Genomic DNA, 25,000 nt, shown 5'->3' with positions numbered 1-25,000 from the left:
TATTCTATATATAAACCCCCCCGAACCCCTCGATTAGATTCCGGCCTGTAACTCACTCCCGGGTATCTGTTATTCTATATATAAACCCCCCCGAACCCCTCGATTAGATTCCAGCCTGTAACTCACTCCCGGTTATCTGTTATTCTATATATAAACCCCCCGAACCCCTCAATTAGATTCCAGCCTGTAACTCACTCCCGGGTATCTGTTATTCTATATATAAACCCCCGCGAACCCCTCGATTAGATTCCAGCCTGTAACTCACTCCCGGGTATCTGTTATTCTATATATAAACCCCCCGAACCCCTCGATTAAATTCCAGTCTGTAACTCACTCCCGGGTATCTGTTATTCTATATATAAACCCCCCCGAACCCCTCGATTAAATTCCAGTCTGTAACTCACTCCCGGGTATCTGTTATTCTATATATAAACCCCCTGAACCCCTCGATTAGATTCCAGCCTGTAACTCACTCCCGGGTATCTGTTATTCTATATATAAACCCCCCGAACCCCTCGATTAGATTCCAGCCTGTAACTCACTCCCGGGTATCTGTTATTCTATATATAAACCCCCCCGAACCCCTCGATTAGATTCCAGCCTGTAACTCACTCCCGGGTATCTGTTATTCTATATATAAACCCCCCCGAACCCCTCGATTAGATTCCAGTCTGTAATTCACTCCCGGGTATCTGTTATTCTATATATAAACCCCCCCGAACCCCTCGATTAGATTCCAGTCTGTAATTCACTCCCGGGTATCTGTTATTCTATATATAAACCCCCCGAACCCCTCGATTAGATTCCAGCCTGTAACTCACTCCCGGGTATCTGTTATTCTATATATAACCCCCCCGAACCCCTCGATTAGATTCCAGTCTGTAACTCACTCCCAGGTATCTGTTATTCTATATATAAACCCCCCGAACCCCTCGATTAGATTCCAGTCTGTAACTCACTCCCGGGTATCTGTTATTCTATATATAACCCCCCCGAACCCCTCAATTAGATTCCAGTCTGTAACTCACTCCCGGGTATCTGTTATTCTATATATAAACCCCCCCGAACCCCTCGATTTGTTGATCCCTCAGGCCCCACCTACCCTGATTCCTGCGGTTCTGCATTTAACGACAGCGTCTGGTACGGTGGCCCTGGGGGGGTCGATCATCGAGATCAGGCCATCGAAACACAGCCCAGTGGTGGGGAAATTCATCTCATCTGTGTCAAAATTGTATCCTCGGGGAAATTCCTTCTCCGTCATGTGTATGTGGCAGAATCCTGGGCAGAGGAGGGAGAAGTTATATTAAACTGAATAGAACCTTGGTTAGACCACACTTGGAGCACTGTGCACAGTTCTGGTCTCCATATACCTTGGTTAGACCACACTTGGAGCACCGTGTACAGTTCTGGTCTCCATCTACCTTGATTGGACCACACTTGGAGCACTGTGCACAGTTCTGGTCTCCATATACCTTGGTTAGACCACACTTGGAGCACTGTGCACAGTTCTGGTCTCCATATACCTTGGTTAGACCACACTTGGAGCACTGTGTACAGTTCTGGTCTCCATATACCTTGGTTAGACCACACTTGGAGCACTGTTCTGGTCTCCATATTACAAAAAGTATATAGAGGCACTGGAGACTTAGTCAGAAGATACCAGAACTGAGAGGTTATAACTATCAGGAAAGACTGAACAGGCTGGGGCTCTTTTCTCTAGAAAAGAGAAGGCTGAGGGGTGACCTGATAGAGGTCTTTAAAATTATGAAGGGGTTCGATAGGGTAGATGTAGAGAAAATGTTTCCACTTGTGGGGGAGACCAGAACTAGGGGGCCATAAATATAAGATAGTCACTAATAAATCCAATCGGGAATTCAGGAGAAACTTCTTTACCCAGAGAGTGGTGAGAATGTGGAACTCGCTCCCACAAGGAGTAGTTGAGGTGAATAGTGTAGATGGATTTAAGGGGAAGCTGGATAAACACATGAGGGAGAAAGGAATAGAAGGATATGGTGATAGGGTGAGATGACGTAGGGAGGGAGGAGGCTCGTGTGGAGCCTAAACACCGGGATAGACCAGTTGGGCCGAATGGCCTGTTTCTGTGCTGTAAATTCTGGTGAGGAAGTTTAATCGTCGGCAGAGAGAGTCTTTAGCTGACGAGCAGCAGACCACAAAGCTGCGTTTGTTCACTCCAGCCTTGAAGGATGGCCAGCTGCCTGGGAAAGTTTCAACAGGGGAACCTGCCTTAAAATAAAGAACTCATTAAAAAAAGTTATTTTTTGGTGAGTTGACTGAGGTAACGCTGTTCAACGTGCAAGATCTCAGGTCGCAGGGTTGGGAAAGAGGCATAAAAGGGTCAGTGTTAGGAGAGAGACTTTGGAATTTGAAGGTTTGTCCAAGCAATTACACTGAGCGCAGGGATTGGAGTGGATTTTGAATTTCCCCGCAAAGGATTTGCCATCAGTGCTGTAATAATTATCACTGGACACGACAAACACCAGCAAGAAATGCTGTTACTTTGAGGAGTATCTTATAAGTTAGAACGACACACTCTCTAACAATGGTGTCCACTATTCCAATGCTCTCCTGGCCGGCCTCCCACCCTCCGTAAACTCCAGCTCATCCAAAACTCTGCCGCCCCGTATCCTAACTCGCACCGAGTCCCGTTCACCCATCACCCCCTGTGCTCGCTGACCTACACTGGCTCCCGATCCGGGAACGCCTCGATTTTAAAGTTCTCATCCTCGTGTTCAAATCCCTCCCTATCTCTGTGACCTCCTCCAGCCCCTACGACCCTCCGAGATCTCTGCGCTCCTCCAATTCTGGCCTCTTGTCCATCCCCCGATTCCCATCGCTCCACCATTGGCGGCCGTGCCTTCAGCTGCCTGGGCCCTGAGCTCTGGAATTCCCTCCCTAAACCTCTCCCCCTCTCTCTCTCTCCTCCTTTAAGACGCTCCTTAAAACCTACCTCTTTGACCGAGCTTTTGGTCACCTGTCCTAATATCTCCTGATGTGGCTCGGTGTTAAATTCTGTCTGATTTACGCTCCTGTGAAGCTCCTTGGGATGTTTTACTACGTTAAAGGCGCTATATAAATGCAAGTTGTTGTTGTTACCCAACACTCTCTCTCCCAGGCTGCCGAGATCAATGTACGCCGTCTGAAACGCCTCCTTCCACTGCTCGTCCAAAGGCAGCTCTTGACCCTTGATCATGATGGTGGAACATTTTTCAAGGATACGCTCTGGTGCTCCCTTCATCACCAACAGGTAGCGGAGGTCCAGGGGATCTTCCATCTCATGGATCGACAGCTGCCGGAATTACACACAATTACACAGAATCGACAGCACAGAAACAGGCCATTCGGCCCAACTGGTCTATCCCGGTGTTTCCATAACTGACCCAGACTCTGACCTGGACTGACCCAGACTCTGACCCAGACTCTGACCTGTACTGACCCAGACTCTGACCCAGACTCTGACCTGTACTGACCCAGACTCTGACCCAGACTCTGACCTGTACTGACCCAGACTCTGACCCAGACTCTGACCTGTACTGACCCAGACTCTGACCCAGACTCTGACCTGTACTGACCCAGACTCTGACCCAGACTCTGACCTGTACTGACCCAGACTCTGACCAGACTCTGACCTGTACTGACCCAGACTGTGTCATGTACTGACCCAGACTCTGACCTGTACTGACCCAGACTCTGACCAGACTCTGACCTGTACTGACCCAGACTCTGACCCAGACTCTGACCTGTACTGACCCAGACTCTGACCCAGACTCTGACCTGTACTGACCCAGACTGTGTCATGTACTGACCCAGACTCTGACCTGTACTGACCCAGACTCTGACCAGACTCTGACCTGTACTGACCCAGACTCTGACCCAGACTCTGACCTGTACTGACCCAGACTCTGACCCAGACTCTGACCTGTACTGACCCAGACTGTGTCATGTACTGACCCAGACTCTGACCCAGACTCTGACCTGTACTGACCCAGACTCTGACCAAACTCTGACCTGTACTGACCCAGACTCTGACCCAGACTCTGACCTGTACTGACCCAGACTCTGACCCAGACTCTGACCTGTACTGACCCAGACTCTGACCCAGACTCTGACCCAGAGTCCCTGTCTTGGCCCTGAGGGGAACGACCCCAATGTTTGCCGCCCTGTGTTTACCTCGCACCCCTGCGCCCCTCACCTGGAACTTGTTTGTGGAGTTGAAGGGAATCTCGCAGACCTTTCTGAAGCGGTTTCGATAATCACACACGTTTCCGATGGTGAGTTCGGTGAATTTCAGCAGGGCCGTTTCCGAGGCGTCGCCGATGACTTCCCTCTAAGTGGCAAAGAGTCGGGGGAGATAGGGAAATAAATCATTTCACGCCCAAGCATGACTGACATAAAATTCCACTTTATATTAAATTCTGTCGTTAAATCTTCAAATTAAAGACTGTGAGACAGCAAACAGTACAACATCTGTCCGAGAGATATCCCCGAAGCTCCACAGACTCACGTATATTGAGATTCACTTTATCGCTGTAAATGGCGGACTCGATATCGTTGTTCCTGTTACTATCCTGAAAATATTGATGTTTTTCTGCACAACTGGAGACCATAAGATGTAAGCAAGAAAGGACATGAATTTATACAGCACAGAGCGGGAGATCACCGCCCGGTGTGGGACCGAGAGACACGGAGCGGGAGATCACCGCCCGGTGTGGGGCCGAGAGACACGGAGCGGGAGATCACCGCCCGGTGTGGGACCGGGAGACACGGAGCGGGAGATCACCGCCCGGTGTGGGGCCGAGAGACACGGAGCGGGAGATCACCGCCCGGTGTGGGACCGGGAGACACGGAGCGGGAGATCACCGCCCGGTGTGGGACCGGGAGACACGGAGCGGGAGATCACCGCCCGGTGTGGGACCGAGAGACACGGAGCGGGAGATCACCGCCCGGTGTGGGACCGAGAGACACGGAGCGGGAGATCACCGCCCGGTGTGGGACCGGGAGACACGGAGCGGGAGATCACCGCCCGGTGTGGGACCGAGAGACACGGAGCGGGAGATCACCGCCCGGTGTGGGACCGAGAGACACGGAGCGGGAGATCACCGCCCGGTGTGGGACCGAGAGACACGGAGCGGGAGATCACCGCCCGGTGTGGGACTGAGAGACACGGAGCGGGGAATTGTCCAGCCCACTCGCCCCTTACCTTTGGGATAGGAATCCCATCCTGATTGGGTTTGAAGATGGCCCGGTTACACAGAGTGGCAACTCTGGACAGAGCTCTCCATGTTTCTGAGGTCTGGTCAAAACTGTGGCCTGAAAAAAAAGCAAGAGTCCAAATTTAGCCCCATGGTCAGTCTGTGACAGTAAAAGGAGAGAGAACCTGCATTTCTCCAGCGTCTTTCACCACCTCAGGACGTCCCAAAGCGCTTTACACCCAATGAAGTACATTTTTGAAGTGCGGTCACTGTTGTAATGTAGGAAACGCGGCAGCCAATTTGTGCACAGCAAGATCCCACAAACAGCAATGTGATAAATGACCAGATCATGTTTTTTTAGTGATGTAGGTCGAGGGATAAATATTGGCCCCAGGACACCGGGGAGAACTCCCCCCTGCTCTTCTTCAAAATAGTGGCCGTGGGATCTTTTACATCCACCTGAGAGGGGCAGACGGGGCCTCGGTTTAACGTCTCATCCGAAAGACGGCACCTCCGACAGTGCGGCGCTCCCTCAGTACTGACCCTCCGACAGTGCAGCGCTCCCTCAGTACTGACCCTCCGACAGTGCGGCGCTCCCTCAGTACTGACCCTCCGACAGTGCGGCGCTCCCTCAGTACTGACCCTCCGACAGTGCGGCGCTCCCTCAGTACTGACCCTCCGACAGGGCGGCGCTCCCTCAGTACTGACCCTCCGACAGTGCGGCGCTCCCTCAGTACTGACCCTCCGACAGCGCGGCGCTCCCTCAGTACTGACCCTCCGACAGTGCAGCGCTCCCTCAGTACTGACCCTCCGACAGTGCGGCGCTCCCTCAGTACTGGGCACTGGGGGAGTGTCGCCCTGAGATTTTGGGGCTCAAGTCTCTGGAGTGGGGGCTCGAACCCACGACCTTCTGACTCAGAGGCGAGAGAGAGAGACCCACTGAGTCCCGGCCCCTTATAAACAGAGGGTCTCACCATCAGGGACCCCTTTATAAAGAGACGATTTGCTGCCCTTCAGCGAACGACAAACTCTCTGAATGTTTCTAAAAGTGCAAGCGTTCAGCCCTGTTACCTGATTGGTCCTCGGTGGTGTCGGCTGAGTGGATGAAATTGTCGAACCAGAGATGAGAGACTGTCATGCGATTCTGGGTCAGGGTTCCAGTCTTGTCAGAACAGATGACTGAGGTCGAGCCCAGGGTCTCCACTGCCTCCAGATTCTTCACCACACAGTTCTTGCGAGCGAGGCGTTTCGCGGTGAGGGAGAGGCAGACCTGTGTGGGAGATCAGTCCGTCACTACTCCGTCAAATACTCCCCGGGGCAGGTACAGGGTTAGATACAGAGTAAAGCTCCCTCTACACTGTCCCATCAAACACTCCCAGGGCAGGTACAGGGTTCGATACAGAGTAAAGCTCCCTCTACACTGTCCCATCAAACACTCCCAGGGCAGGTACAGGGTTAGATACAGAGTAAAGCTCCCTCTACACTGTCCCATCAAACACTCCCCGGGGCAGGTACAGGGTTAGATACAGAGTAAAGCTCCCTCTACACTGTCCCATCAAACACTCCCCGGGGCAGGTACAGGGTCAGATACAGAGTAAAGCTCCCTCTACACTGTCCCGTCAAACACTCCCAGGGCAGGTACAGGGTTAGATACAGAGTAAAGCTCCCTCGACACAGTCCCATCAAACACTCCCAGGGCAGGTACAGGGTTAGATACAGAGTAAAGCTCCCTCTACACTGTCCCATCAAACACTCCCAGGGCAGGTACAGGGTTAGATACAGAGTAAAGCTCCCTCTACACTGTCCCATCAAACACTCCCAGGGCAGGTACAGGGTTAGATACAGAGTAAAGCTCCCTCGACACAGTCCCATCAAACACTCCCAGGGCAGGTACAGGGTTAGATACAGAGTAAAGCTCCCTCTACACTGTCCCATCAAACACTCCCAGGGCAGGTACAGGGTTAGATACAGAGTAAAGCTCCCTCTACACTGTCCCATCAAACACTCCCAGGGCAGGTACAGGGTTAGATACAGAGTAAAGCTCCCTCTACACTGTCCCATCAAACACTCCCAGGGCAGGTACAGGGTTAGATACAGAGTAAAGCTCCCTCTACACTGTCCCATCAAACACTCCCCGGGGCAGGTACAGGGTCAGATACAGAGTAAAGCTCCCTCTACACTGTCCCATCAAACACTCCCAGGGCAGGTACAGGGTTAGATACAGAGTAAAGCTCCCTCTACACTGTCCCATCAAACACTCCCAGGGCAGGTACAGGGTTAGATACAGAGTAAAGCTCCCTCTACACTGTCCCATCAAACACTCCCAGGGCAGGTACAGGGTTAGATACAGAGTAAAGCTCCCTCTACACTGTCCCATCAAACACTCCCAGGGCAGGTACAGGGTTAGATACAGAGTAAAGCTCCCTCTACACTGTCCCATCAAACACTCCCCGGGGCAGGTACAGGGTCAGATACAGAGTAAAGCTCCCTCTACACTGTCCCATCAAACACTCCCAGGGTCAGGTACAGGGTTAGTTACAGAGTAAAGCTCCCTCTACACTGTCCCATCAAACACTCCCAGGGCAGGTACAGGGTTAGATACAGAGTAAAGCTCCCTCTACACTGTCCCATCAAACACTCCCAGGGCAGGTACAGGGTTAGATACAGAGTAAAGCTCCCTCTACACTGTCCCATCAAACACTCCCAGGGCAGGTACAGGGTTAGATACAGAGTAAAGCTCCCTCTACACTGTCCCGTCAAACACTGCAGTGGATAGCAGAGACCAGCACGAGCTCGATGGGTCGAATAGCCTCCCTCATTGCTGTAACCTCTAAGATTCTCCTCTGCTCCAACATCGTGCTTAAGCCACAAACCTGTCGAGTGACCTCGACCACATAGACGTGAGATTACACTCCCTGTGCCCCCTGCCCTGTGCCCCCTGCTCTGTACCACCATCGCCATGCCCCCTGCCCTCTGCCCCCACTCCCTGCCCTGTGCCCCCTGCCCTCTGCCCTCTGTCCCCTGCACTCACCGTGACTGTTGCCAGGAGACCCTCTGGAACGTAGGCCACTACAATGGCCATGAAGAAGATCATGGCCTCCAGGAACTGGTAGCCGATGACCATGGCCACACAGAAGAAGGTGGCCCCAAAGAAGATGGCCAGCCCGGCGATGATGTCGACAAAGTGCTCGATCTCGATGGCGATGGGGGTCTTCTCGTTCCCCACCCCCGAGGCCAGGCTGGCGATTCGCCCGATGATGGTCCGGTCTCCCGTGTTAATGATGATCCCCGTGGCAACGCCTGCGGGTCAGAGAGAGAGGGAGAGGTCAGGGAGAGGTCAGGGAGAGGGTGAGGTCAGGGAGAGGGTGAGGTCAGGGAGAGGGTGAGGTCAGGGAGAAGGAGAGGTCAGGGATAGGTCAGCGAGAGGGTGAGGTCAGGGAGAGGGTGAGGTCAGGGAGAAGGAGAGGTCAGGGAGAAGGAGAGGTCAGGGACAGGTCAGCGAGAGGGTGAGGTCAGGGAGAGGGTGAGGTCAGGGAGAAGGAGAGGTCAGGGATAGGTCAGCGAGAGGGTGAGGTCAGGGAGAGGGTGAGGTCAGCGAGAGGGTGAGGTCAGGGAGAGGGTGAGGTCAGGGAGAAGGAGAGGTCAGGGAGAAGGAGAGGTCAGGGACAGGTCAGCGAGAGGGTGAGGTCAGGGAGAGGTCAGAGAGAGGGAGAGGTCACAGAGAGGTCAGGGAGAGGGAGAGGTCAGGGAGAGGGAGAGGTCAGGGACAGGTCAGCGAGAGGGTGAGGTCAGGGAGAGGGAGAGGTCACAGAGAGGTCAGGGAGAGGGAGAGGTCAGGGAGAGGGAGAGGTCACAGAGAGGTCAGGGAGAGGGAGAGGTCAGGGAGAAGGAGAGGTCAGGGAGAGGGAGAGGTCAGGGGGAGAGAGGTCAGGGGGAGAGAGAGGTCAGGGAGAGGTCGGGGAGGGAGAGGTCAGGGAGAGGGAGAGGTCAGGGAGAGGGAGAGGTCAAGGAGAGGGAGAGGTCAGGGGGAGAGAGAGGTCAGGGAGAGGTCGGGGAGGGAGAGGTCAGGGAGAGGGAGAGGTCAGGGAGAGGGAGAGGTCAGGGGGAGAGAGAGGTCAGGGAGAGTTCAAGGTACGTGCGTTACCTTCCAGGCAGGTTGTTGAGAAGAAGGCGATGTTTTTGGTCTCCAGGGGACTCTCGTGTGTACACTCGGGGCTTTTAGACTGAGGCTCAGACTCTCCCGTCAGGGAGGAGTTGTCGACCTGGAGAGACAGATTGGAAAATGAACACCTTCCAGGGGGTGCAGCCGTCTGACCCCAGACCCCTACACCTGCCCACACCCCCTCGCTGGCTGAGGGAGCAGGAGCGGTCGGCCTGTCAGTGCCCCTCAAAAAACTCCTCCCCCCTCCTGCTAATCTCCAATTCCCCTTCCCCCTCCTACTCTGACCCTCGCCCCCTCAACTGGTGCCCTGCTCCCTGACCCTCACCTGGTGCCCTGCTCCCTGACCCTCACCCCCTCACCAGGTGTCCTGACCCTCGCCCCCTCACCTGGTGCCCTGCTCCCTGACCCTTGCCCCCTCAACTGATGCCCTGCTCCCTGACTCTTGAACCCTCACCTGGTGCCCTGCTCCCTAACCCTCGCCCCCTCAACTGGTGCCCTGTCCCTGACCCTCGCCCCCTCAACTGATGCCCTGCTCCCTGACTCTTGAACCCTCACCTGGTGACCTGCTCCCTGACCCTCGCCCCCTCAACAGGCGCCCTGCTCCCTGACCCTCGCCCCCTCACCTGGTGTCCTGACCCTCGCCCCCTCACCAGGTGTCCTGACCCTTGCCCCCTCACCAGGTGCCCTGCACCCTGACCCTCGCCCCCTCACCTGGTGCCCTGCTCCTTGACCCTCGCCCCCTCACCTGGTGCCCTGCTCCCTGACCCTCGCCCTCTCACCTGGTGCCCTGCTCCCTGACCCTCGCCCCCTCACCTGGTGCCCTGCTCCCTGACCCTCGCCCCCTCACCTGGTGCCCTGCTCTCTGGGACTACACACCTTGCAGCCATTTGAGGTGATAATACGGACATCGGCCGGGACTCGATCTCCGCCTATAATCTCGACCAGATCGCCCACCACCAGGAGGTTTGCGTTCATCTGAAACTTGTCTCCATTCCGGATCACGGTCGCTTGCTAAAAACAAAACCGGCAATGTTAGAATCTGAGCCCCACGGAGCGGGAGATCACCGCCCGGTGTGGGACCGAGAGACACGGAGCGGGAGATCACCGCCCGGTGTGGGACCGAGGGACACGGAGCGGGAGATCACCGCCCGGTGTGGGACCGGGAGACACGGAGCGGGAGATCACCGCCCGGTGTGGGACCGAGGGACACGGAGCGGGAGATCACCGCCCGGTGTGGGACCGGGAGACATGGAGCGGGAGATCACCGCCCGGTGTGGGACCGGGAGACACGGAGCGGGAGATCACCGCCCGGTGTGGGACCGAGAGACACGGAGCGGGAGATCACCGCCCGGTGTGGGACCGAGAGACACGGAGCGGGAGATCACCGCCCGGTGTGGGACCGAGAGACACGGAGCGGGAGATCACCGCCCGGTGTGGGACCGGGAGACACGGAGCGGGAGATCACCGCCCGGTGTGGGACCGAGGGACACGGAGCGGGAGATCACCGCCCGGTGTGGGACCGGGAGACATGGAGCGGGAGATCACCGCCCGGTGTGGGACCGGGAGACACGGAGCGGGAGATCACCGCCCGGTGTGGGACCGAGAGACACGGAGCGGGAGATCACCGCCCGGTGTGGGACCGAGAGACACGGAGCGGGAGATCACCGCCCGGTGTGGGACCGGGAGACACGGAGCGGGAGATCACCGCCCGGTGTGGGACCGAGAGACACGGAGCGGGAGATCACCGCCCGGTGTGGGACCGGGAGACACGGAGCGGGAGATCACCGCCCGGTGTGGGACCGAGAGACACGGAGCGGGAGATCACCGCCCGGTGTGGGACCGAGAGACACGGAGCGGGAGATCACCGCCCGGTGTGGGACCGGGAGACACGGAGCGGGAGATCACCGCCCGGTGTGGGACCGGGAGACACGGAGCGGGAGAGGGCAGGTTCCATTCTGGGCCTGTGTTGTTTGAGCTGGTTGCAGGGCGCGGATTCGGGTTTGCAACTGGTCTTGGTGCCCCTGGGTTAGGGAGGGAGGTGGCAAATCAGCTGCTCCTGGTCACTGTCCAGTGACCTGTGCTGGAAAGCGTGAGATTGGCTGTCCGGGTAGGACAGGGTCAGGTTCGGATGTGATGCACCCCATGGCCAAATATGTTGCTCACTGCCTGGGCTCTCACAGAGAAGAATGGGGCCTTGGGTGAGGTTACGAGGGCCGCCCAGCGCCAGTGGAATCTGTACCCCAGCGAGCGTTAGCGATGGAAGGAAGAGGAGGGGGAGTTTGAGGGGTGGAAATCAGCACGTTTGAGATTAACTCCAGGGAGAGAAGGAACGACTTGCATTTATAGACAGTGTCTTTCACCACCTCAGGACGTCCCAAAACGCGTTACACCCAGTGAGGTACGTTTTGAAGTGCGCTCACTGTTGTAACGTAGGAAACGCGGCAGCCAATTTGCGCACAGCAAGATCCCACAAACAGCAATGTGATAAATGACCAGATCATCTGTCTTTTTTAGTGATGTTGTTTGATGGATGAATATCGGCCCCAGGACACCGGGGAGAACTCCCCCCTGCTCTTCTTCAAAATAGTGGCCGTGGGATCTTTTACATCCACCTGAGAGGGGCAGACGGGGCCTCGGTTTAACGTCTCATCCGAAAGACGGCACCTCCAACAGTGCAGCGCTCCCTCAGTACTGACCCTCCGACAGTGCGGCGCTCCCTCAGTACTGACCCTCCGACAGTGCGGCGCTCCCTCAGTACTGACCCTCCGACAGTGCGGCGCTCCCTCAGTACTGACCCTCCGACAGTGCGGCACTCCCTCAGTACTGACCCTCCGACAGTGCGGCGCTCCCTCAGTACTGACCCTCCGACAGTGCGGTGCTCCCTCAGTACTGGGCACTGGGGAATGTCAGCCTGGATTATGGGGCTCGAGACTCTGGAGTGGGGGCTCGAACCCACGACCTTCTGACTCCGAGGCGAGAGGGAGAGAGAGAGAGAGGGGGAGTGAGAGAGGGAGAGAGAGAGAGAGGGGGAGAGAGAGAGGGAGAGACTCACTGAACCACGGCCGACACCAGCGGCCAGAGTCTCTACGTTTGGTCTTGAGTTTTACCTGAGGCACCAGGTTCTTGAAGCTGGCGATGATGTTCGTGCTCTTAAACTCCTGGTAGTAACCAAAACAGCCGGTCACCACCACCACGGCAATCAGGGTTACAGCGAGGTACAGCTTAAAAATAGAGGCGAGAGAGTGTGAGCAGAGAGGGAGCACAGAACATGTAGCAACAGGTAAGGGTCACTGGACCTGACAATCCCAAATCTTTCCTACCCGCCTTCTCCCCGTATCCCTCAATCCCACCTTCTCCCCATCTCCCTCAATCCCATCTACCCACCTTCTCCCTCAATCCCACCTTCTCCCCATCTCCCTCAATCCCACCTTCTCCCCATCTCCCTCAATCCCACCTTCTCCCCATCTCCCTCAATCCCACCTTCTCCCCATCTCCCTCAATCCCACCTTCTCCCCATCTCCCTCAATCCCACCTTCTCCCCATCTCCCTCAATCCCACCTTCTCCCCATCTCCCTCAATCCCACCTTCTCCCCATCTCCCTCAATCCCACCTTCTCCCCATCTCCCTCAATCCCACCTTCTCCCCATCTCCCTCAATCCCACCTTCTCCCCATCTCCCTCAATCCCACCTCCTCCCCATCTCCCTCAATCCCACCTTCTCCCCATCTCCCTCAATCCCACCGACCCACCTTCTCCCTCAATCCCACCTTCTCCCCATCTCCCTCAATCCCACCTTCTCCCCATCTCCCTCAATCCCATCTACCCACCTTCTCCCTCAATCCCACCCACCCAACTTATCAGAAAATCTGGGGGCCAAACCCAGCCCCAGACAGAGAGGATGAGGGGTCACCTCTCCCTGATGGGGGGAGGGGACAGTGGGTCAGACGCCGACCTCTCACCCTCTGTGAACCTGGGGGTCGTGCCCAGCTCTGACACGGGCCTCCAGTGCAGCTGGGAGAGGGCGGGATCGATGGGAGCCCCCCACCGGTTAGGTCGAGCGTCTCTGCTCCGGGTTATTCGCCCTGTCCCCCCGGGCGGGGAAACCCTTTGCCCCACCTCCCTCCCCCCACCCGCCCCACCCCGTCGGACACTCACATCGTCGTAGCTGGCGATATTCCCGCGGGCTTGCTCGATCCCGAAGGCAATGAAACAGATAACAGACGCCACCCACATCAGGCACTGAAGTCCGCCGGCCAGCTGCCTGGCAAACTTCACGTACTCTGGGGTCCCCTTGGGAGGTTTCAACTCATTGAGTCCGTCTCGTATCAACACCTCCTGGGCTTTTGCGTTGCTCAGTCCCTGCGGTCGTTGGTTGAAAGGAAGGAGAGAGAGAAAAAAATCAATGACAGAGAAAAAGTAAGCAATCTTTATAAATCGGCTGCAGATAGAGGGACACCACAAGTGCATGCCGATTGGGTAATTGCCCCGTCAATCATCGCTGTAAGTGACTGGGATCAATGTTACCCACGTCATTTGTAATATGCAACTATCCTCCACTCACTGCATTCCACCGGACGAATAATCCTGCTATTATCGGGAGACTTTGCTGTAGTTTCGGTCACGAGTTCCGTTTGCTGCAGTGCAAGAAGACTCTGTTTCAATAGACTCTGAAGACTGTTTGCTGTGAGTCCTGCTGTAAATCCCACCCCTGCTTCCAACTCGTTGGCTGACACGATGGTGTCAATAGACACTCTGTTATAAATCACTGTTCAGGCACCAGCTGGAGTATTGTGTCCAATTCTGGGCACCGCACTTTAGGAAGGATGTCAAGGCCTTGGAGAGGGTGCAGAGGAGATTTACCAGAATGGGACCAGGGATGAGGGACTTCAGTTATGTGGAGAGACTGGAGAAGCTGGGATTGTTCTCCTTAGAGCAGAGAAGGTTAATCGAGGGGTTCAAAATCATGAGTGAGAGTCGGTGTGTGTGGGACCCGTACCCCAGTGAGAGTCGGTGTCTGTGGGACCCGTACCCCAGTGAGAGTCGGTGCCTGTGGGACCCGTATCCCAGTGAGAGTCGGTGTGTGTGGGACCCGTACCCCAGTGAGAGTCGGTGTCTGTGGGACCCGTACCCCAGTGAGAGTCAGTGTGTGTGGGACCCGTACCCCATGATGTGGTGGGTGAATCCCACGCCTGGTTTACGCCCTTAAATGACAGAACACTGAAACAATTCAGTACATAGGAACAGGAGGAGGCCATTCAGCCCCTCAAGCCTGTTCCACCATTTAATTAGATCATGACCAATCTGTACCCTAACCCCATTTACCCCACTTTGTTCCATATCCCTCGAGACCCTCACCCAGAAAAAATCTATCGAGCTCAGTCATGAAAGGTCCAATTAACCCCAACCTCAGGCACTTTCTGGGGGAGAGAGTTGGGATATTTTCCTTCTCCCGGCTCCCGGTTTCTCACTCACCCTCTCGATGCTCGTATCATATTTCTCCTCCAGCTCTTCAATGCTTATCTCATGGTCATCCTGAGGGAGAAGAGCAGGAGCCGTGAGTGAGGCAGGGTCAGGGAACGCGGGGAGAGTGAAGGGAACGCGGGGAGAGTGATGGGCACGCGGGGAGAGTGATGGGCACGCGGGGAGAGTGAGGGGAACGCGGGGAGAGTGATGGGCACGTGGGGAGAGTGAGGGGAACGCGGGGAGAGTGAGGGGAACGCGGGGAGAGTGATGGGCACGCGGGGAGAGTGAAGGGAACGCGGGGAGAGTGAGGGGAACGCGGGGAGAGTGAAGGGAACGCGGGGAGAGTGAGGGGAACGCGGGGAGAGTGAAGGGAACGCGGGGAGAGTGATGGGCACGTGGGGAGAGTGAGGGGAACGCGGGGAGAGTGATGGGCACGCGGGGAGAGTGATGGGCACGCGGGGAGAGTGAGGGGAACGCGGGGAGAGTGATGGGCACGTGGGGAGAGTGAGGGGAACGCGGGGAGAGTGAGGGGAACGCGGGGAGAGTGAGGGGAACGCGGGGAGAGTGATGGGCACGCGGGGAGAGTGAAGGGAACGCGGGGAGAGTGAGGGGAACGCGGGGAGAGTGAAGGGAAAGCGGGGAGAGTGAGGGGAACGCGGGGAGAGTGAAGGGAACGCGGGGAGAGTGATGGGAACGCGGGGAGAGTGAGGGGAACGCGGGGAGAGTGAAGGGAACGCGGGGAGAGTGAGGGGAACGCGGGGAGAGTGAGGGGAACGTGGGGAGAGTGAGGGGAACGCGGGGAGAGTGATGGGCACGCGGGGAGAGTGAAGGGAACGCGGGGAGAGTGAAGGGAACGCGGGGAGAGTGAGGGGAACGCGGGGAGAGTGAGGGGAACGCGGGGAGAGTGATGGGCACGCGGGGAGAGTGAGGGGAACGCGGGGAGAGTGAAGGGAACGCGGGGAGAGTGAAGGGAACGCGGGGAGAGTGATGGGCACGCGGGGAGAGTGATGGGCACGCGGGGAGAGTGAAGGGAACGCGGGGAGAGTGAGGGGCACGCGGGGAGAGTGATGGGCACGAGGGGAGAGTGATGGGAATGCGGGGAGAGTGATGGGCACGTGGGGAGAGTGATGGGCACGCGGGGAGAGTGAGGGGAACGCGGGGAGAGTGATGGGCACGTGGGGAGAGTGATGGGCACGCGGGGAGAGTGAGGGGAACGCGGGGAGAGTGATGGGCACGTGGGGAGAGTGATGGGCACGCGGGGAGAGTGAAGGGAACGCGGGGAGAGTGAGGGGCACGCGGGGAGAGTGATGGGCACGAGGGGAGAGTGATGGGAATGCGGGGAGAGTGATGGGAATGCGGGGAGAGTGATGGGCACGTGGGGAGAGTGAGGGGAACGCGGGGAGAGTGAGGGGAACGTGGGGAGAGTGAGGGGAACGCGGGGAGAGTGAGGGGAACGCGGGGAGAGTGATGGGAACGCGGGGAGAGTGAGGGGAACGCGGGGAGAGTGATGGGAACGTGGGGAGAGTGATGGGAACGCGGGGAGAGTGAGGGGAACGCGGGGAGAGTGATGGGAACGTGGGGAGAGTGAGGGGAACGTGGGGAGAGTGATGGGCACGTGGGGAGAGTGAGGGGAACGCGGGGAGAGTGATGGGCACGTGGGGAGAGTGAGGGGAACGCGGGGAGAGTGATGGGAACGCGGGGAGAGTGAGGGGAACGCGGGGAGAGTGAAGGGAACGCGGGGAGAGTGAGGGGAACGCGGGGAGAGTGAAGGGAACGCGGGGAGAGTGATGGGCACGTGGGGAGAGTGAAGGGAACGCGGGGAGAGTGATGGGCACGCGGGGAGAGTGATGGGCACGCGGGGAGAGTGAAGGGAACGCGGGGAGAGTGATGGGTACGCGGGGAGAGTGATGGGAACGCGGGGAGAGTGATGGGCACGCGGGGAGAGTGAGGGGAACGCGGGGAGAGTGAAGGGAACGCGGGGAGAGTGAAGGGAACGCGGGGAGAGTGAGGGGAACGCGGGGAGAGTGAAGGGAACGCGGGGAGAGTGAGGGGAACGCGGGGAGAGTGATGGGCACGCGGGGAGAGTGAGGGGAACGCCGGGAGAGTGAAGGGAACGCGGGGAGAGTGATGGGAACGCGGGGAGAGTGAGGGGAACGCGGGGAGAGTGAGGGGAACGCGGGGAGAGTGATGGGCACGCGGGGAGAGTGAAGGGAACGCGGGGAGAGTGAAGGGAACGCGGGGAGAGTGATGGACACGCGGGGAGAGTGATGGGCACGCGGGGAGAGTGATGGGCACGCGGGGAGAGTGATGGGCACGCGGGGAGAGTGATGGGCACGCGGGGAGAGTGATGGGAATGCGGGGAGAGTGATGGGCACGCGGGGAGAGTGAAGGGAACGCGGGGAGAGTGATGGGCACGCGGGGAGAGTGAAGGGAACGCGGGGAGAGTGATGGGCACGCGGGGAGAGTGAAGGGAACGCGGGGAGAGTGATGGGCTCGCGGGGAGAGTGATGGGCACGCGGGGAGAGTGAGGGGAACGCGGGGAGAGTGATGGGCACGCGGGGAGAGTGAGGGGAACGCGGGGGAGAGTGATGGGCACGCGGGGAGAGTGAAGGGAACGCGGGGAGAGTGAAGGGAACGCGGGGAGAGTGAAGGGAACGCGGGGAGAGTGAGGGGAACGCGGGGAGAGTGAGGGGAACGCGGGGAGAGTGATGGGCACGCGGGGAGAGTGAGGGGAACGCGGGGAGAGTGATGGGCACGCGGGGAGAGTGAGGGGAACGCGGGGAGAGTGAAGGGAACGCGGGGAGAGTGAGGGGAACGCGGGGAGAGTGAGGGGAACGCGGGGAGAGTGATGGGCACGCGGGGAGAGTGAGGGGAACGCGGGGAGAGTGATGGGCACGCGGGGAGAGTGAAGGGAACGCGGGGAGAGTGATGGGAACGCGGGGAGAGTGAGGGGAACGCGGGGAGAGTGATGGGCACGTGGGGAGAGTGATGGGCACGCGGGGAGAGTGAAGGGAACGCGGGGAGAGTGAGGGGCACGCGGGGAGAGTGATGGGAATGCGGGGAGAGTGATGGGCACGTGGGGAGAGTGATGGGAATTCGGGGAGAGTGATGGGAATGCGGGGAGAGTGATGGGAACGCGGGGAGAGTGATGGGAACGCGGGGAGAGTGAGGGGAACGCGGGGAGAGTGATGGGAACGTGGGGAGAGTGAGGGGAACGCGGGGAGAGTGAGGGGAACGCGGGGAGAGTGATGGGAACGCGGTGAGAGTGATGGGCACGCGGGGAGAGTGAAGGGAACGCGGGGAGAGTGATGGGCACGTGGGGAGAGTGATGGGAACGCGGGGAGAGTGAGGGGAACGCGGGGAGAGTGAAGGGAACGCGGGGAGAGTGATGGGCACGTGGGGAGAGTGATGGGAATGCGGGGAGAGTGATGGGAACGCGGGGAGAGTGAGGGGAACGCGGGGAGAGTGATGGGAACGCGGGGAGAGTGAGGGGAACGCGGGGAGAGTGAGGGGAACGCGGGGGAGAGTGAGGGGAACGCGGGGAGAGTGATGGGCACGCGGGGAGAGTGATGGGCACGCGGGGAGAGTGATGGGCACGCGGGGAGAGTGATGGGCACGCGGGGAGAGTGAAGGGAACGCGGGGAGAGTGAGGGGAACGCGGGGAGAGTGATGGGCACGCGGGGAGAGTGATGGGCACGCGGGGAGAGTGATGGGCACGCGGGGAGAGTGAAGGGAACGCGGGGAGAGTGAAGGGAACGCGGGGAGAGTGATGGGAACGCGGGGAGAGTGAAGGGAACGCGGGGAGAGTGATGGGCACGCGGGGAGAGTGAGGGGAACGCCGGGAGAGTGAAGGGAACGCGGGGAGAGTGATGGGAACGCGGGGAGAGTGAGGGGAACGCGGGGAGAGTGAGGGGAACGCGGGGAGAGTGATGGGCACGCGGGGAGAGTGAAGGGAACGCGGGGAGAGTGAAGGGAACGCGGGGAGAGTGATGGACACGCGGGGAGAGTGATGGGCACGCGGGGAGAGTGATGGGCACGCGGGGAGAGTGATGGGCACGCGGGGAGAGTGATGGGAATGCGGGGAGAGTGATGGGCACGCGGGGAGAGTGAAGGGAACGCGGGGAGAGTGATGGGCACGCGGGGAGAGTGAAGGGAACGCGGGGAGAGTGATGGGCACGCGGGGAGAGTGAAGGGAACGCGGGGGAGAGTGATGGGCTCGCGGGGAGAGTGATGGGCACGCGGGGAGAGTGAGGGGAACGCGGGGAGAGTGATGGGCACGCGGGGAGAGTGAGGGGAACGCGGGGAGAGTGATGGGCACGCGGGGAGAGTGAAGGGAACGCGGGGAGAGTGAAGGGAACGCGGGGAGAGTGAAGGGAACGCGGGGAGAGTGAGGGGAACGCGGGGAGAGTGAGGGGAACGCGGGGAGAGTGATGGGCACGCGGGGAGAGTGAGGGGAACGCGGGGAGAGTGAAGGGAACGCGGGGAGAGTGAGGGGAACGCGGGGAGAGTGATGGGCACGCGGGGAGAGTGAGGGGAACGCGGGGAGAGTGATGGGCACGCGGGGAGAGTGATGGGCACGTGGGGAGAGTGATGGGAATTCGGGGAGAGTGATGGGAATGCGGGGAGAGTGATGGGAACGCGGGGAGAGTGAGGGGAACGCGGGGAGAGTGATGGGCACGTGGGGAGAGTGATGGGCACGCGGGGAGAGTGAAGGGAACGCGGGGAGAGTGAGGGGCACGCGGGGAGAGTGATGGGAATGCGGGGAGAGTGATGGGCACGTGGGGAGAGTGATGGGAATTCGGGGAGAGTGATGGGAATGCGGGGAGAGTGATGGGAACGCGGGGAGAGTGATGGGAATGCGGGGAGAGTGATGGGAACGCGGGGAGAGTGAGGGGAACGCGGGGAGAGTGATGGGAACGTGGGGAGAGTGAGGGGAACGCGGGGAGAGTGAGGGGAACGCGGGGAGAGTGATGGGAACGCGGTGAGAGTGATGGGCACGCGGGGAGAGTGAAGGGAACGCGGGGAGAGTGAGGGGCACGTGGGGAGAGTGAGGGGAACGCGGGGAGAGTGATGGGCACGTGGGGAGAGTGAGGGGAACGCGGGGAGAGTGATGGGCACGTGGGGAGAGTGATGGGAATGCGGGGAGAGTGATGGGAACGCGGGGAGAGTGATGGGAACGCGGGGAGAGTGAGGGGAACGCGGGGAGAGTGAAGGGAACGCGGGGAGAGTGAGGGGAACGCGGGGAGAGTGAACGGAACGCGGGGAGAGTGATGGGCACGTGGGGAGAGTGATGGGAACGCGGGGAGAGTGAGGGGAACGCGGGGAGAGTGAAGGGAACGCGGGGAGAGTGAGGGGAACGCGGGGAGAGTGATGGGCACGTGGGGAGAGTGAGGGGAACGCGGGGAGAGTGAGGGGAACGCGGGGAGAGTGATGGGCACGTGGGGAGAGTGATGGGCACGCGGGGAGAGTGAAGGGAACGCGGGGAGAGTGATGGGCACGCGGGGAGAGTGATGGGCACGCGGGGAGAGTGATGGGCACGCGGGGAGAGTGAAGGGAACGCGGGGAGAGTGAAGGGAACGCGGGGAGAGTGATGGGCACGCGGGGAGAGTGAGGGGAACGCGGGGAGAGTGAAGGGAACGCGGGGAGAGTGAAGGGAACGCGGGGAGAGTGATGGGCACGCGGGGAGAGTGAGGGGAACGCGGGGAGAGTGAAGGGAACGCGGGGAGAGTGATGGGAACGCGGGGAGAGTGAGGGGAACGCGGGGAGAGTGAGGGGAACGCGGGGAGAGTGATGGGCACGCGGGGAGAGTGAAGGGAACGCGGGGAGAGTGAAGGGAACGCGGGGAGAGTGATGGGCACGCGGGGAGAGTGAAGGGAACGCGGGGAGAGTGATGGACACGCGGGGAGAGTGATGGGCACGCGGGGAGAGTGATGGGCACGCGGGGAGAGTGATGGGCACGCGGGGAGAGTGATGGGAATGCGGGGAGAGTGATGGGCACGCGGGGAGAGTGAAGGGAACGCGGGGAGAGTGATGGGCACGCGGGGAGAGTGAAGGGAACGCGGGGAGAGTGATGGGCACGCAGGGAGAGTGAAGGGAACGCGGGGAGAGTGATGGGCTCGCGGGGAGAGTGATGGGCACGCGGGGAGAGTGAGGGGAACGCGGGGAGAGTGATGGGCACGCGGGGAGAGTGATGGGCACGCGGGGAGAGTGAAGGGCACGCGGGGAGAGTGATGGGAACGCGGGGAGAGTGAGGGGTACGCGGGGAGAGTGAAGGGAACGCGGGGAGAGTGAGGGGAACGCGGGGAGAGTGAAGGGAACGCGGGGAGAGTGATGGGCACGTGGGGAGAGTGAGGGGAACGCGGGGAGAGTGAAGGGAACGCGGGGAGAGTGAAGGGAACGCGGGGAGAGTGAAGGGAACGCGGGGAGAGTGAGGGGAACGCGGGGAGAGTGAGGGGAATGCGGGGAGAGTGAGGGGCACGCGGGGAGAGTGAAGGGAACGCGGGGAGAGTGAGGGGAATGCGGGGAGAGTGAGGGGAACGCGGGGAGAGTGATGGGAATGCGCCGAGAGTGAGGGGAACGCGGGGAGAGTGATGGGAACGTGGGGAGAGTGATGGGAACGCGGGGAGAGTGAGGGGAACGCGGGGAGAGTGATGGGCTCGCGGGGAGAGTGATGGGAACGTGGGGAGAGTGAGGGGAACGCGGGGAGAGTGAGGGGAACGCGGGGAGAGTGAAGGGAACGCGGGGAGAGTGATGGGCTCGCGGGGAGAGTGATGGGAACGCGGGGAGAGTGAGGGGAACGCGGGGAGAGTGAGGGGAACGCGGGGAGAGTGAAGGGAACGCGGGGAGAGTGATGGGCTCGCGGGGAGAGTGATGGGAACCGCGGGGAGAGTGAGGGGAACGCGGGGAGAGTGAGGGGAACGCGGGGAGAGTGATGGGCACGCGGGGAGAGTGAAGGGAACGCGGGGAGAGTGATGGGCTCGCGGGGAGAGTGATGGGCTCGCGGGGAGAGTGAGGGGAACGCGGGGAGAGTGAGGGGAACGCGGGGAGAGTGATGGGCACGCGGGAGAGTGAGGGGAACGCGGGGAGAGGATGAGGGGAACGCGGGGAGAGTGAGGGGAACGCGGGGAGAGTGAAGGGAACGCGGGGAGAGTGAGGGGAACGCGGGGAGAGTGATGGGAACGCGGTGAGAGTGATGGGAACGTGGGGAGAGTGAGGGGAACGTGGGGAGAGTGAGGGAACGCGGGGAGAGTGATGGAACGCGGGGAGAGTGGGATTGAGGAGACGGTGGGGATTGGGGAGACGGTGGGGATTGGGGAGACGGTGGGGATTGGGGAGACGGTGGGGATTGGGGAGACGGTGGGGATTGGGGGATTTGGTGGGGATTGGGGAGACGGTGGGGATTGGGGAGACGGTGGGATTGGGGGATTTGGTGGGGATTGGGGAGACGGTGGGATTGGGGAGACGGTGGGATTGGGGAGACGGTGGGGATTGAGGAGACGGTGGGGATTGGGGAGACGGTGGGATTGGGGAGACGGTGGGGATTGAGGAGACGGTGGGGATTGGGGAGACGGTGGGGATTGGGGAGACGGTGGGGATTGGGGAGACGGTGGGGATTGGGGGATTTGGTGGGGATTGGGGAGACGGTGGGATTGGGGAGACGGTGGGGATTGAGGAGACGGTGGGGATTGGGGAGACGGTGGGGATTGGGGAGACAGTGGGGATTGGGGATTGGGGAGACGGTGGGGATTGGGGAGACAGTGGGGATTGGGGAGACGGTGGGATTGGGGAGACGGTGGGGATTGGGGAGACGGTGGGATTGGGGATTTGGTGGGGATTGTGGAGACGGTGGGGATTGGGGGATTTGGTGGGATTGGGGAGACGGTGGGATTGGGGAGACGGTGGGGATTGGGGAGACGGTGGGGATTGGGGAGACGGTGGGATTGGGGAGACGGTGGGGATTGGGGATTTGTGGGATTGGGGAGACGGTGGGGATTGGGGAGACGGTGGGGATTGGGGAGACGGTGGGATTGGGGAGACGGTGGGGATTGGGGAGACGGTGGGGATTGGGGATTTGGGTGGATTGGGGAGACGGTGGGATTGGGGAGACGGTGGGGATTGGGGAGACGGTGGGGATTGGGGAGACGGTGGGGATTGGGAGACGGTGGGGATTGGGGAGACGGGTGGGATTGGGGAGACGGTGGGGATTGGGGAGACCGGTGGGGATTGGGGAGACGGTGGGGATTGGGGGAGACGGTGGGGATTGGGGAGACTGTTGGGGATTGGGGAGGACGGTGGGGATTGGGGAGACGGTGGGGATTGGGGAGACGGTGGGGATTGGGGAGACGGTGGGATTGGGGAGACGGTGGGGATTGGGGAGACGGTGGGGATTGGGAGACGGTGGGATTGGGGAGACGGTGGGGATTGGGGGATTTGGTGTGTGGGGTGAAATGTCTCCAGTATAGGGTGAGACACCGAGTTGGACTCGGCCGAGCTCTGAGGGGAGAGGGATCATGTGGCTCAGTGTGTTGGGATGATATGGAGGCATATTCTACGTCTCTACTTACGATGTCCATCTCCTTTTTCATGCCCTCCAGCCTCTCTTTCTTCTTCATTTTTTTCTTCTTCATCTCTCCCCCAGCCCCCGGCTGCCCCTCCATCTGGTACATCTCCAACTTTCCTGAAAAAACACACACACTCTTGTCAGGGACTTACTTTTGTTCCCCAAGTTGGCTCTCGCTGGGGTCCGGGGTGGGGGTTTCCACGGGAGACCTCCGACCCCTCACTCAACCGGCCCCATTCATCAGACTGCAAGGGGCGCAAGATATTCAACTACGTGGGGCATCGCGCCCAGGATTGAACCCGTTCTTAGGGACAGAGGGGCTGAAGAGTCTCCGCTCTCTGATGGGGGACTGGGTGGGGGGGACAGTGGGTCAGACAATGACCTCTCACCCTCTGTGACCTGGGGTCAAAGCCGTCTCATTACACGAGCGGAGAAATTCTTAATTGGATATCGTTCTGTCCCAAACAATCCTTCGAAACGGAGTCCCTCCTGGTGCTCAATCAGTTCTCAGCCTGATGGGGTCGTACTGAGTGATATAACCTCGCTCAGTAATGTTGAAAAGGATTATTGATTAAACGTTGGGAGACACTTGGATAATTAGCAGCTGGACATCCCCTCCTCTCCCATTTTTTGTGTGTTTTGCGGGGTGGCCTGAGGGAGGATTGCCCCTTTCAACACAGGCGTTAGCCCTGGCTCAGTGGGTCTCTCTCTCCCTCTCTCGCCTCTGGGTCAGGAGGTCGTGGGTTCGAGCCCCCACTCCAGAGACTCGAGCCCCACAATCCTGGCCGACACTCCCAGTGCCAGTACTGAGGGAGCGCCGCACTGTCGGAGGGTCAGTACTGAGGGAGCGCCGCACTGTCGGAGGGTCAGTACTGAGGGAGCGCCGCACTGTTGGAGGGTCAGTACTGAGGGAGCGCCGCACTGTCGGAGGGTCAGTACTGAGGGAGCGCTGCACTGTCGGAGGGTCAGTACTGAGGGAGCGCCGCACTGTCGGAGGGTCAGTACTGAGGGAGCGCTGCACTGTCGGAGGGTCAGTACTGAGGGAGCGCCGCACTGTCGGAGGGTCAGTACTGAGGGAGCGCTGCACTGTCGGAGGCGCCGTCTTTCGAATGAGACATTAAACCGAGGGCCCGTCTGCCCCTCTCAGGTCGATGTAAAAGATCCCACGGCCACTATTTCGAAGAAGAGCAAGGGGAGTTCTCCCCGGTGTCCTGGGCCGATATTTATCCCCCAACCAACATCACTAAAAAAAAATCAGATGATCTGGGTCATTTATCACATCGCTGTTTGTGGGATCTTGCTGTGCGCAAATTGACTGCCGCGTTTCCTACATTACAACAGTGACCGCACTTCAGAAAGTATTTCATTGGCTGTAAAGCGCTTTGGGACGTCCTGAGGTGGTGAAAGGCCCGATAGAAATGGGAGTCTCTCTTTCACAAAGCCTGAAAAACGTTAATCAGTTTCTTTAAGGTGACCGGGGGGGGGTAACAGAGCCGCACAATGGGGCAGGGAATTGAGCACAGCCCAGGCTGGCCCTTCACGCCCGTGCAGGATCGCGAGAGGGCGATGGCTACATATTGGTGCTGAAAGTCACCCTGACTGTGTA

At 59.4% G+C, this 25,000-nt stretch overlaps 1 protein-coding gene across 1 annotated transcript in view; it reads right to left on the bottom strand.

Moving 5' to 3' along the window:
- The window catches only part of LOC137306251 (potassium-transporting ATPase alpha chain 1), a 38,467-nt gene extending 14,967 nt beyond the window's left edge, over nucleotides 1-23,500 (bottom strand). The window contains exons 1-12 of the mRNA XM_067975401.1: nucleotides 23,399-23,500; nucleotides 14,844-14,903; nucleotides 13,527-13,730; nucleotides 12,480-12,593; nucleotides 10,249-10,383; nucleotides 9,355-9,472; nucleotides 8,242-8,510; nucleotides 6,282-6,480; nucleotides 5,219-5,328; nucleotides 4,211-4,345; nucleotides 3,115-3,307; nucleotides 1,103-1,278 (exon numbers count right to left, since the gene is read on the bottom strand). Coding sequence (XP_067831502.1) covers nucleotides 1,103-1,278; nucleotides 3,115-3,307; nucleotides 4,211-4,345; nucleotides 5,219-5,328; nucleotides 6,282-6,480; nucleotides 8,242-8,510; nucleotides 9,355-9,472; nucleotides 10,249-10,383; nucleotides 12,480-12,593; nucleotides 13,527-13,730; nucleotides 14,844-14,903; nucleotides 23,399-23,500 — 1,815 coding nt within the window. The remainder of the gene's footprint in view (nucleotides 1-1,102; nucleotides 1,279-3,114; nucleotides 3,308-4,210; nucleotides 4,346-5,218; nucleotides 5,329-6,281; nucleotides 6,481-8,241; nucleotides 8,511-9,354; nucleotides 9,473-10,248; nucleotides 10,384-12,479; nucleotides 12,594-13,526; nucleotides 13,731-14,843; nucleotides 14,904-23,398) is intronic.
- Between the last annotated feature and the right edge of the window lie 1,500 nt (nucleotides 23,501-25,000).

The sequence above is a fragment of the Heptranchias perlo genome, chromosome 42, assembly GCF_035084215.1.
Source record: "Heptranchias perlo isolate sHepPer1 chromosome 42, sHepPer1.hap1, whole genome shotgun sequence".
Lineage (NCBI taxonomy): Eukaryota > Metazoa > Chordata > Chondrichthyes > Hexanchiformes > Hexanchidae > Heptranchias > Heptranchias perlo.
Note: the sequence above shows the minus strand (reverse complement) of the source record. Positions and strands in the feature narration are given on the sequence as shown.